This window comes from Moschus berezovskii, chromosome 24, assembly GCF_049115385.1.
Source record: "Moschus berezovskii isolate FMDL1 chromosome 24, NW_MosBer_1.0, whole genome shotgun sequence".
NCBI classification, from domain to species: domain Eukaryota; kingdom Metazoa; phylum Chordata; class Mammalia; order Artiodactyla; family Moschidae; genus Moschus; species Moschus berezovskii.
Window position 1 is genome coordinate 49,952,061 of NC_142483.1, and position 13,215 is coordinate 49,965,275.

The window sequence follows — 13,215 nt, forward strand, 5'->3', positions numbered from 1 at the left end:
GAAAAAACCATGTGCTTATGTAGTCATCACATACGTCTGCAAGGGCACCCAGACCTGGTAAGGCTGTGGCCTCTGGGTGGCCAAGGAAGTGGGGGGAGAGGGAGCACTTCACCATGCTTCTATTTGCATATTTTGAATTTTTAATCATTTAAATATATTTATTTGGAAGTATGAATAAGTTTTCAAACAAACAAAACCCCAATCAGTAAATAAAATTTAAAGAAACCACCAAGGCTTGGACCTGGGAGTGGACATCTGGGTCATGAAAACACAAAGGTGGGAATCCCCTGGAGGTCCAGTGGTTAGGACTCGGCACTCTGACTGCCAAGGGCCTGGGTTCAACCCCTGGTTGGGGAACTAAGATCTCATAAGCCACGCAGCACAGTCCAACAAAACAAAAAACCCCACAGAGGCAAAGGAAATCAAGCAAGCAAATGAGGAAGCAGCAACTGATCATAAAGAGGTGGAAATAACTGCTCCTGTCTCATCACCTACCTCCATAAATACCGCCTGCCCTGGAACCAGCTCAAACACCGACGGCAGGATCCCAAAGGGAGGCTGCTCAACAAAGCCGATGGTGACAACAGCCTTAAAGAAAAGCAGAAGATGACCCAACAGTATGGAAGAAACTGCAAAGCCTCTTGCTCAGATGAGCCATGTCTCTCTTCCAGACATCCATGTTGTAATGGCACCCCACTCCAGTACTCTTGCCTGGAAAATCCCATGGATGGAGGAGCCTGATGGACTACAGTCCATGGGGTTGCACAGAGTCAGTCGGACACGACTGCAGTGACTTCTCTTTCACTTTTAACTTTCATGGATTGGAGAAGGAAATGGCAACCCACTCCAGTGTTCTTGCCCAGAGAATCCCAGGGACAGGGGAGCCTGCTGGGCTGCTGTCTATGGGGTCGCACAGAGTCGGACACGACTGCAGCGACTTAGCAGCAGTAGCGGCATGGATCATCCAGTCCCCTGTTCATGAAGAAACTGAGGCGCATCTATTCAGCAAGCGCTTACTCAACCTGCACCAGATGGGGTTCTGATGTTTAAAGATGAGTACGTCACGGAGCATCTGCAAAGAGCTGCCTATTGGTCGGAGGTACAAGACGACCACTGACAAGGTTTCAGACACAAAGCAGGAGGCGTGTGAGAAGGTCTCCCCCAGGAGGTGGGCTTCCTAGCACAGTCCTTTCCCTACTACAGCATCCCGTGTGGTTCGTGCCGGCTTCCGTGTCTGCCTCCATTCCCAACCCAGTCCTGGCCATGAGCTCCTGAAGGAAGCTGCTGACCTGTCAGCAGAGCTGCAGCCCCGATACCTACATAGGAAGCCGCTAGCATGCAGTGACACAAGCCCATGCCTCCAGGTCCCTGGCATGTGACAGCTATGAGTGAAATGTCTCAGGGAACATGTGGTCTCCTGGATCTATCGCTTGTTTCCAAAGATGCACAGAAAGCAAGGTATCTCTCCTCTGAGAAGGGTAATGGTGTGCATTAGCATGACAGTGTTATCAGCACTCGGCTGCCATGGGGCATGCGGGCTGGGAGGCAGCCTGGGCAAACGGTGGGGCGGGCACGTGCACACGCCCTGCTTCTTAACTCCAGCTGACCAGGCCACAGTGGATCCTGGCCCAGGGCTGCACATCTTCCAATGTTTCAGAGAAGCGGAAATGTACATTTTCACGTGATATCTATTTCTTTTTTTTCCAGCATGGCACGCGGGATCTTAATTCCCCCACCAGGGATTGAACCTGAGTCCTCTGCAGTGGAAGTGCAGAGCCCTATTTAATGGATAGCCAGGGCGCTTCCTGAAATCTCTGTATCTTTAAATATTGACTCAAGATATGTTTTTAAGCAATGCTGGATTTGCCTACTGACTCAGACGGTGAAGAATCTGCCTGCAACATGGGAGACCCGGGTTCAATCCCTGAGTAGGGAAGATCCCCTGGAGGAGGGCATGGCAACCCACTCCAGTATTCTTGCCTGGAGAATCCCATGGACAGAGGAGCCTCGTAAGTTATAGTCCATGGGGTTGCAAAGAGTCAGACATGACTGAGCGACCAACACTTTCAGTTTCAAGCAATGTTAACTCAAAAATGTTTTGAGACCCTGTGCCAAATAAACATGACCACAAAATTCAAGCAAAGAGCTTCCAATCTGTGACCTCTGCTACAGTCAAACATTTGCCTCAATAATGACTGACTGAATGACTCAGCGAAGGAACGAATGAATATACTGACATCCAAGACAGGCCATGAAGGATGGGAGAGGTGACGGGACCTGCCCAGGGTCACACAGGCATTAGGGGTATAACAAGAACTACAGAGCTATACTCTGTACCTCTTGATTCTTAAGGGACTGCAGCTATACAATTCTGTCCACTGCGTTTCCAGCCCCAGGGGCACTCGAGCAAGTCCCTCACGGGGGTTATTGCATTCGATGGACTTGCTTTTTTCCAGGAAGCGCTGTGAGCACTCACCCTGAAGCTTGGCGGCGGCCAGCTCTTCTTAGGCATGATACAGAACTTGCCCACGCTGAAGCCCACGTTTTTGCAGATGAATCTGGTTATCTTCATGCCCCCAATGAGGCAGTAACCGCAGTCCAGCACGGGTGACACTGCAGCCACAGGGTAAGAAGGGCAAGAGAAACAGCACAGGTTCTCAGCCCAAGCTGAGAGTAGCTGTCAGGGGGCGGGGCGGGGAGGGATGGACGGGGACAAGCCCTGCCCCTGCTTCTGCTTGGCAGTGGTTGTGTGCCCCAGGATGCCACATGCGTGGGCCTCAGGGTATTCCCGAGCCAGTGCTGCCTCGGCTGGGGTCAGCTGGGCTGTAGCCTCCTTCCCTGATATGTGTCGCTCAAAGTTTGCCTCCCTCTGGGGAAGTAGGACGGTCAGGGCCTAACTCTGGAGGAATGCGGGAGGTGCCCCTGCCCAAGGGGTCAGGCTGTGTGCAGCCACCCGGGGCCCTGTGGGCAGGTGGTCCTTTAGAGGGGCACTAGCCCTCACCGATCCCTGGGGAGCAGCATGCACTTACACGTCAGCACCGGGGGCGGCCTCCGGGCCTGCAGGGGGATCAGGAGCGTGTGGGCTGACTGGGTCTCCACTAAGATAAAGTCATCAAAATCCCCCAGGCAGTCGGGAAAAAACTGGACAGTGTACTGGCAGGTCATTCCAGGAGCCACCATTCCACCTTTTCCTGGGAACATCCCTGCAGGGGACAAAAGTGACAATGAGATTCTGGAGACCAGGTAAAAATTCCAGGACCTGGGGTGGGGAGGGCAGCGATGGGGTCCACCTGGGACGGTCAGGGAGGGTCACGCATGGCCCTGCAGCTTAGCAATTACTTTGTTGGCAGCAGACAGACACTTGAGATTTCTAGGGAGCAGAGGGGACACGGTCAGAGCTGTTCTTAAGGAGAACTCCGAGTCATGGGAGCAGGAAGGCTGGCTGGGAGGCCAGTGCCACGGCCTAAGGGAGGAAGCAGGGTGCAGTGAGGGTGAGCAGAGCAAGGAGAGGACTGAACTGAGCTTGGGGGTACGATCCAAGCCGGAACTGTCAGGCTTGGGGGGCTCTGCTGAGGGCAGGTGGGAGGCCGCCTTGGAGCACGGGGGGTGCAGCCTCAGGAGTCACCCGAAGCCCCGTGGAGACGTAACCTTGGGCAAGGCCAGCATACAATTTCGAGGACGGGCAGGCCACTGCTACCCTGAGCTCACCCAATCCCAGGGCGAAGTAGGGCGTGGACGGAGGGAGGACTCGAAGGTGGCGGCTGGTGGACGTGGTGTTCTGCAGGGAGATCACCATCTGTGCGGAGACAAAGCGACACGTGTGGACACAGGCTGTGAAATCTGGGACTCACATAATAATATGGGAATGGAGTAGGGGGAGGAATGAAATGAGCTCAGCCCCGAGTCGGTAACTGCTGAGCTGGTGAGGGGTCCGTGGGATATCAGGTGACTGTTCTATCCACTTTTGTTTGTTTTTAGAAAAAAAAAGAAACTACAAGGCAAGCATGGCGGTGGGAGTAGATCTGACCTGGCCTCTGGCCTGTTTAAAACCACAGCAATGTTTGTATTTTTATGTTTATTTTTATTTATTTGGCTGAGCCGGGTCTCCGCTGCGGCATGTGGGATCTTAGCTTTCTGACCAAGGACTGGACACGGGACCCCTCGACTGAGTGCGCTGGGTCCCAGCCACGGGACCACTAGGCAAGTCCCCAAAATCACAGCTATTGTTTATTGAGTTTCTCGACTTCCCAATGACCAGAGAAGTAAAGTGAAGTGAAAGTCGCTCAGTCGTGTCTGACGCTTTTGGAAGGTGGGAACTACCTCTGTTTTAGGGCAAATAAACTGACGTCCAAAGAGCCTCCTTCACTGGAAAGTAACAGTGGTGGGCCTGAGCCCAGGACCCTGAAGCTCTGCCTCCTCGCCTCTCACTCACTGCTCTTTCTCCACATAATCCATTTTCTTTTTTTTTGACCACACCACGTAGCATGCAGAATCTCAGTTCTCCAACAACCAGGGGTCAAACCTGCGCCCCCTGCAGAGGAAGCTAGGCGTCTTAACCACTAGGCCACCAGGGAAGTCCCCCGACATAACCCTTTGAGCTGCTTCTTCTCAAGGCCCCAGGTGTGCTACCTGTATTCAGGGTTGTAACTGGGCCTCTTTCTATCACTCAGCCCATCCCCCTCATTAAACCCTACCTTCTGTTCCCCCTCCCTCAGATTGGGAGACCCCCGAGGTCTCGGCACCTAGAACTGAACTCACACGGTGCTGACCCGCAACAGCACTCGGCACAATGCCCAGCATGGAAGAAGAACTCCACACATGCACACACCTTTGGCTCCTATTTTGTGAAATATTACACTGGGAAAAACATATGAATTATAACACAACAAGCCATTTTTCCAGCTTAAAAAGTAAAACATGAAAAACACAGATGAAGCCTGGCCCCAGCCCCACACCAGATAACAGCTCCACAAATTCGAAGCAGGTGTTCATAGTTTTATTCAGAGGGGCGCTTTCCTAAATCAGACTTCCCTGGTGGCTCAGACGGTAAAGCGTCTGCCTACAGTGCAGGAGACCTGGGTTTGATCCCTGGGCTGGGAAAATCCTCTGAAGAAGGAAATGGCAACCCTCTCCACTACCCTTGCCTGGAAAATCCCATGGACAGAGGAGCATGGCAGGCTAACAGTCCATGGGGTTGCAAAGGGTCAGACACAACTGAGCGACTTCACTTTACTTTTCCTAAGTCAACATTTAAGTCCATTTTTGGCCAGTGCAACATACTGCCTCAATCCCCCTGTGAACCAGATCCCACATTATAATTTTCATTTCTCCAATATTGATGATGATGAGCATCTTTTCATAAGTGTGTTTGTTATTTAGGTGTCCTCTCGTGTGCTATGTCCGATCACAGTGTCCATTTGCCATTGTGTACTTTTTTTTTATTGACTTGCAGAATTTCTTTATATTTTCTGGGCAGTAATATTTTATAAGGTATATGTTATAAACATCCCCAAGTTTATAACTTGTATTATCTTTTGATGTATTATCTCTAAAATTTTAGTATACCAGGGATCATCACACCCTACTTCCCACCCCCTAGAGCTCTGACTGCTGTCAGATTTGGGGAGGGGTGGAGTCAAATCCAGAATCACATCCGAAGGGTCTGCTGTTTTGAGGCCCTTCTGATGCCACGTGTCACAGCCCAGGTTCCCCATAAAGTGGAGTCTCACATCAGCTTTAAAATTTTAGGGTAACATTTATCAAACTTTCGGTTCAAGGTTTATACTTTAGTGTCAAGAAACCTCGTATCTCCTATATTTTCTTCCTACCTTTTTGCTTGAGAACTTTGCTGGAAAGAATTTTGTTGAGGCTATGGAGTGAGGTAGGGATTAAATTATTTTCATATGGCAAGGAAACTAATCCCATTTTGCCTTTTCAGATCTGCACAGGTGCACAGACAGCCCTGGGAACTGTCCCCTCAATCTGCTATTTTCCCAAATACAGGGCTAGCTTGCAGGTGTCACCACGAATCGAGGTGTTCATGACAGCAGCTGCCCTTAGTGTCCACGGAGGCACGTCTCTAGAGAGCCTTTCTCCCAGCCAAACCCCTGACCAAATGAGAGGCAGGATACAGCAGCTTAGAAAGGGATGTCCCGTGGGACAAAATAATCAATTGCACTGACCAGAGTTCAGTGCAGTAACACATTCTCGTATTGGCTCTGCCTCCTTCCACCCCTTTTGGCAGTCTTCCCTGGAACTGTAAACAAAAGCACACTCTCTCACCACCTCAGACTCTAGCTTACGGGGAATCTGGACGGTGACACTTGCCATCAGAAGAGTCTGAAAACAGCAGATTCTAAGGCTGTGACTCCGGAGTTCATGTTCTCTTGTCTGACGGCGAGCAGAACTCTAGCTTCTGGGAAGTAGGGTGCGATGACCCCTGGGATGCATCACAATTACTAAGGTTTCTTCCCCATGGTCGACTGAAATGAGGAGGTGCAGGCAGAGGGAGGTCAGGCACTGAATTGTGGTAGCTACAGCATGGTTGCAAGGTCTGGGCAAACAGTAATTATAAGGATTGTGAAGGGGGCTGGCTTTCCTTAAATGCACTGGAAGCCATAGAGGAAAAAAATATAGGCTGAGGGCAGCCAATCCAAGGGCCACCATGAAGACATTCCTTGAATTCCTGGGTTACATGCAATTTGTTCCTGGGGTACGTGTGTGCATATGTGTGTGTGTTTCCTTACTTAGTTTTTTACTTAGTATTTCTGAACCTATGTTCTTTTTTTTTCTTTCAAATGTCTTTTAAAGTTACCAAAATGTGGAAAGAAAACAAGAGAAAGTATGTGAAACATAATAAGCTCCTGGCTTACAAGGTATATAGATCTCCATTCCTACTGCAACTCCTTAGCTTCCAGCACTTGCAGCCCCCGTCCCAGTCTGCTCCTTAACTCAGGACAGGTAAGTCCTCCCACAGCTCCAAAGGACAGAGGATGGGACGGTCCATGTTCTCCCCCCACCGCCCAAATAATAATTTATGCCAGGCAGCTTGTGGGATCTTAGTTTCCCAACCAAGGACTGAACCCACACCCTCAGCAGTGAAAGCATGGAGCCATAACCACTGGACCACCAGAGAAGTGCCTGAGTCTATGTCTTTAAGCAAGACTGGCTGTGACTCTCACTGTCATACTTCCTTATTTGGCTTTGGTTCAGGGTAGTACTAGGCTCTGTCTTACTCTAAAATATCATAAACTGGGGGGCTTATGAACAACAGGAATGTACTTCTCTCAATTCTGGAGGCTGGAAAGTCCAAGATCAAGTGGCCAGCATGGATGTGTTTGAGTGAAGGCCCTCTTCCACTGATAGCTGGCAACTTCTCACTGTGCCCTCAAGGGGTGGGAGGGGCAAGAAATCTCTCCAGAGCGTCTTCAGAAAGGCACTAGTGCCATTCACGAAGGCTTCATGCCCATGCCCTAAGCACCTCCCCAAGACCCCACCTTCTAATACCATCATCTTTGACAGTTAGAACTTCAACAAATGAATTTTGGAGGGACACAAACATTCAGACCACAGCAGGCCCAAGGATGAGGGTATGGTCCTTTTTCTAGTCTCTAAAAGTTTATATTATGACCAACCTAGATAGTATATTAAAAAGCAGAGACATTACTTTGCCAACAAAGGTCCGTCTAGTCAAGGCTATGGTTTTTCCCGTGGTCATGTATGGATGTGAGAGTTGGACTGTGAAGAAAGCTGATCGCCGAAGAATTGATGCTTTTGAACTGTGGTGTTGGAGAAGACTCTTGAGAGTCCCTTGTACCGCAAGGAGATCCAACCAGTCCATTCTAAGGGAGATCGATACTGGGTGTTCATCGGAAGGACTGATGCTAAAGCTGAAACTGCAATACTTTGGCCACCTCATGTGACGAGTTGACTCACTGGAAAAGACTCTGATGCTGGGAAAGGTTGGGGGTGGGAGGAGAAGGGGACGACCGAGAATGACATGGCTAGATGGCATCACCGACTCTGTGGACATGAGTTTGAGTGAACTCCGGGAGTTGGTGATGGACAGGGAGGCCTGGCGTGCTGTGATTCATGGGGTCGCAGAGAGTCGGACACGACTGAGCGACTGAACTGAACTGAAAAGTTTATATAAGATAGAGATTAGCTTGAATGTTTGGTGGCAGGCATATACCTGTAAAATGATCTGGACATGGTATTTCTTTTGGTAGGTTTTCTTTTTAAAGTATTTTCGTCAAATTGGACAGCCACATAGTTAAAAAAGTCAAAGGGTTCTACAAAGCTCTGAAAATAGAAATCCTGCCCTCTTCCCCTGCCTGCACACCTGCCATTTCCCACACCCAGACGAAAACACTTTTCCCTCCTTTAGCTGATTACTTTGGAAATTAGTTCCATGTCTTCAGATGGTGTGCTAATATTCTTCTTTTGGTTTTAGGTATTAATTATGGATGGGTGATATGGACATTCTCTTTCCTAGCCCATAACCAGCTTACCGTATGCTGTCCTACCTTCATCTTCCTGATGCAAATTATGTCACACTCATGCTTAAATCGGCTTTTCTGGTGGTTCAGCTGGTAAAGAATCTGCCTGTAATGTGGGAGACCTGGGTTTGATCCCTGGGTTGAGAAGATCCCCTGGAGAAGGGAAAGGCTACCCGCTCCAGTATTCTGGCCTGGAGAATTCCACGGACTGTACAGTCCATGGGGTCCCAAAGAGTTGGACACGACTGAGTGACTATCACTTTCTTTCATGGTTAGATCAGTAATTAATGTTTACATTATTGGTTGCTATGTAAAAAATAGTCACAGCTGAGCATGAACTTCTCCCTTGAACAATTTTTGTTTCTTCTGGAGTTAATCAACCAATTATTTTGTTTGCTATGTACGTAAGTACTTATCAATAATTTTTAAAATTTTAATTTTTTTGGCCACACTGCATGTGGGATCTTAGTTCCCCAACCAGGGATCAAACCCATGCCTACTGAGTTGGAAGGCGGAGTCTTAATCACTGGACCACCAGGGAAGTGTCTCTGATCAATAATCTCTTTCCACTACCCTACAAGGCTCTTCTCAAGATGTCCTGGATATATCAGGGACTCTGATCAGTGTCACCCCCGACAGGTCAGCTCCACAAGAGCTTTCTGGCCTCTTCTAATCTGGACTGGTCACCTGTTATGCCTACTGCTGTCACCCAGGACAGGTCAATCCCTATAGCAGTTTTCAGACACATCCTCGGGTTCTTTGACACTCCTCCCATTGAGAGGTGAGATCTCTGTAGCTTCCCCTCAAATCTGGGCCAACCTTAGGGACTCACTTGTACCCTATAGCAATGCAGAAAATGCAATGACTTCCTCTCCTACTGCAAGGGAACCTTCAAGGTTATGTCATAAAAAGTGAAGCAACCTCCCTCTTGCTGGTAGGGAACTCACTTCAAAGCTCTGATCATTCACTTTGAGCTACCTGATTACCCTGAGGCGGAAGCCTAGGCCACACGGAGAATTCACTTACAGACTCAACTGACAACCAACGTCAGCTACTTTGTGGCTGAAAATGTCTCAGGTGCTTCCAGCCCCATCTTTCAGGTTACCCCCAGGCACTAACTTTTTCTAGCTAAGGCCTCAAACACCATGGAACAAGCCTTTCCCAGTGGGCCCTGTCAGAATTTCTGATTCAAAAAAAAATCTATAGGCCTGATAAAAATGGTTGTTTTAAGTAAGCTTTGGGACTTCTCTGGTGGCCCAGTGGCTAAGACTTCGCACTCTCAACGCAAGGGGCCCGGATTCGATCCTGGGTTAGGGAACTAGATCTCACATGTCACAACTAAAAGACCTCGCCTGCTGCAACTAAAGACTCCACATGCCACAACTTTAAAAAAAGAGAAGGCTCTGCATGCCATAACTAAGACCTGGCACAGCCAAATAGATAAATATTAAAAAAAAAAAAAAGTTGTTAAGCTTTGCAACAGCAGTAACAGAAAACCCCTCAACCATTACTCAGCTGGGCCTTTCCTTTACTGGCCTTCTCTGTTGGATCTTTGGTTTCCCACATACCAAGCCTTCCTCTTCCTTGGTTTACTCACCTATATAGGGAAACTCACTCCCCACAAGTTTCCTGAGAAAAGGTGCATGGGACATATATTTTTAAAGACTTGGAAAATTTGAAAATGTTTTTATCCTTAACCTGTATAGTTAAGCAAGGTAAACAACTTATGTATACAGTCATACTGCCCAAGAGATGCAAGGTGCAAATTTCTAAGAGATGTCACCAGATACAATTCCATTTATAAGCAGACTGTGGAGGACTGTGTTTCTGTTTTTGGGAGGCATGCTCTGGGGAAACTCGCCACTGCGCTCTGAGGAAGGGAAGAGAAGGTAAAGGATCTAGCTGATGTGGAGAAGCCTCAGGGAGAAAAGCTGAGGTCTCAGCCAAAAGCCAGCATTAACCACCACACATGTGAGTGAAGGAGACTTTGGCTGTGGTCTCTTGGCTGAGTCCCCAGACACCTCAGAGAAGAGATAAACTCTCCTCTCTGTGTTCCCATGATCAGAGAGCAAACTGCTATATCACACTGTGAAGTCAGGGCAGTTTGTTGCGTGGTCACAGAAAGTGGAATGCTGGACATATTTAGAAGAGACTCCAATGAAAGCTGCCCTTTAAAATCATGTCGGAAGGGACCATTTCAAGTACTCCCTTTCTCTGCTTTCTTCTATCACGTACTTTTAACCACAAATGCTGTTCTGAAGCCCCAGAATGTAATACTTCTGAGCTGTATGTCTCCCACTGTGTAAATATTCAGAATCCTGCAACTGGACATACAGTCACTGTGGTGATCTGAACTGGAGGCTCAGTAAACTATTAGATGCAGAAACTGTCACAAATCAATGTTATTCCAAGATTCTTCAGATGACTGTGGGTGGAGGGAGCTGCAGCCGTGGAACGAGAGGAGGCCTGATGGAATCACACTAATTAGAGGTATCATCATGAAGTCATGATTTTAAATATGTAAGCATGCAGATATAGAAATATGCATGTATATATGTGTATATTTATATACACCTCTCTCTCTATGTGTGTGTGTGTGTGGTTAGACCTATGAAATTGCTGTATTTTCACCTCTAAACATTTAAAGGACTTGGAAGCAATGACACCCCAGTAGCAAATAGCAGATCTAGTGCTTAGAATCTTGGTTTCTAATACCATTCTCCACTAAAAGCAACCAGAGCTTCTGGAATTGATGCCAGAACTGGGACAGAGTACAAAATCAGCCTGGAACATCTTGTTCCAGAATGTAAGGAAGTGCTCAAGAAATTGATAGGTCCTATTAAAAAGAACACAGAGACAACTTACAAAGGCTCCCACTGGACAAATCTGGGATTCTTTCAGAGGCAAGATGGATACTGACTTTAAATGAAATGATTCCTTTTTGGCTAGATTAACATAACCTTCATTAATTTGAATGACTCTAAATAGATGTGCCTGCACTGACAAAATGAACACAACAGCCAATACACTTTACAGTATGGCTATGTACTTTGAAAAAAAAAATGAAATAATTGATTAATCATGGGGAGAAACCAATTACTTAACTAAAATTGACCATTCTTATTCTCTTGATTGGACCTACACTGACCCAAAAACTGGACACAGAATAGGTTCCGAAAACGGTGCAGGCTTGACCTAAGATAAAGACACCAATAAAGGACAGCCTGTCACATATATTCCACAATTAATTTCACAAGGTTTTCTGGGAAATTCATTTTAAAAATTCTGAAACTGTTTTGATACTATCATTCAGACTGCTTAAGAACAGACTGTCCAACTGGCCTCTTTCTTACCGCCAGAATATGCAGGCAAGATTCACTGTTCCCAGGACTTCCCTCGTGGTCCAGTGGTTAAGAATTTGCCTGCCAATGCAGGGAACACCAGTTCTATCCTTGGCCCAAGAACTAAGACCCCACATGCTGCAGGGCAATGAAGCTCATGCGCTGCAGCTACTGAAACCATGCACCCTAGAGCGCATGGTCTGCAACAGGAGAAGCCACTGCAACAGGAAGCCTGCACGCTGCAACTAGAGAAAGCCCGCGTGCAGCAACGGAGACCCGGCACAGCCAAACATAACAAAGTAAGCAGGCAGAGAAATAAACAAAAGTTTTAAAAAGGATTCACTGTTCTCAGACCATAGTCTTTTTCTCTCCCCTCTCAGATATAAGCGCTCTCTTGCCTGTGTTCACTAACAACAATTGGCCATTATTCGTCAAAGAAGTGTGCAGATCACTAATTCCTCTGTCAATGAGTTTTCAATTCATGAGTATAGTATACTCTGCAGTGTGCTGGCAAATGCTTAACAGGCTGTTCTCGGGGTGGGGACAGCGCTGATTTGGTAGTGTTTGCTGATTTTCAGTGGTGTAAAAACTCCCAGTACGGTCAGTTTCAAGACCAATGTGACATCACTGAGCAGGGAGTTGAAGAGATGTGCACGGGCAGCCCCCATGAGCTAGTATGGCCTGGCCCCAATACACCACGGGGTACAGGCACATCTCAGAGACATGGTGGCGTTAGTTCTACACTTTCTTACTTCGGTCTTCACATTTCATTGATGTCTTCTTTTCCGTCTTCATTTTTATCCATCTGCTGTTCATTGTAGTTATCATCACTTTCACAAAATTTTTAAAATTATGAAATATATTTTCATATTTTTAGGCATAAAGTTGTTCATAAATCTTGCTATCTTTCTAACATCTGTAGGATCCATAATGATGTCTTCATTTCCCCGATATTGGTTAACTTGTACATTCTCTCATTTTGATCAGTTTTGCCAGGAACTTATCAGTTTATTAATCTTTTCAAAGAATTAACTTTTGGCTTTGTTGATCCTCACTATATTTCTTTTCTCTTTAATTAAAATGCTTTCTTATTTTAATTATTTCCTCCCTTCCAGCTTCTTTGGGCTAAATTTTCTATTTTTTTTCTAATTTTTGAGACTAGTATACCTTGATCACTGAGTTTCAGACTGTCTCTTTTCTAATATATGAACATAAGTCTATACATTTTCTTCTAAGGATACCTTCAGCTACATCCCATAAGCTTTGGTGTTCCATTTTAAAATGATCATTATTACCATTGCAAGCTGCTGACCTTCAACACCCCCTGAAAGAAGTTCAGGGTGAAAATCAGGAATCCCTGAAAAAAAAAAAACAAA

General features: G+C 46.9%; 1 protein-coding gene across 1 annotated transcript in view; it reads right to left on the reverse strand.

Moving 5' to 3' along the window:
• DLEC1 (DLEC1 cilia and flagella associated protein) overlaps positions 1-13,215 on the reverse strand; it is a 91,740-nt gene that overhangs the window by 37,780 nt on the left and 40,745 nt on the right. The window contains exons 7-10 of the mRNA XM_055414623.2: positions 3,709-3,796; positions 3,030-3,203; positions 2,477-2,613; positions 496-588 (exon numbers count right to left, since the gene is read on the reverse strand). Of these exons, the coding sequence (XP_055270598.2) occupies positions 496-588; positions 2,477-2,613; positions 3,030-3,203; positions 3,709-3,796 (492 nt within the window). The remainder of the gene's footprint in view (positions 1-495; positions 589-2,476; positions 2,614-3,029; positions 3,204-3,708; positions 3,797-13,215) is intronic.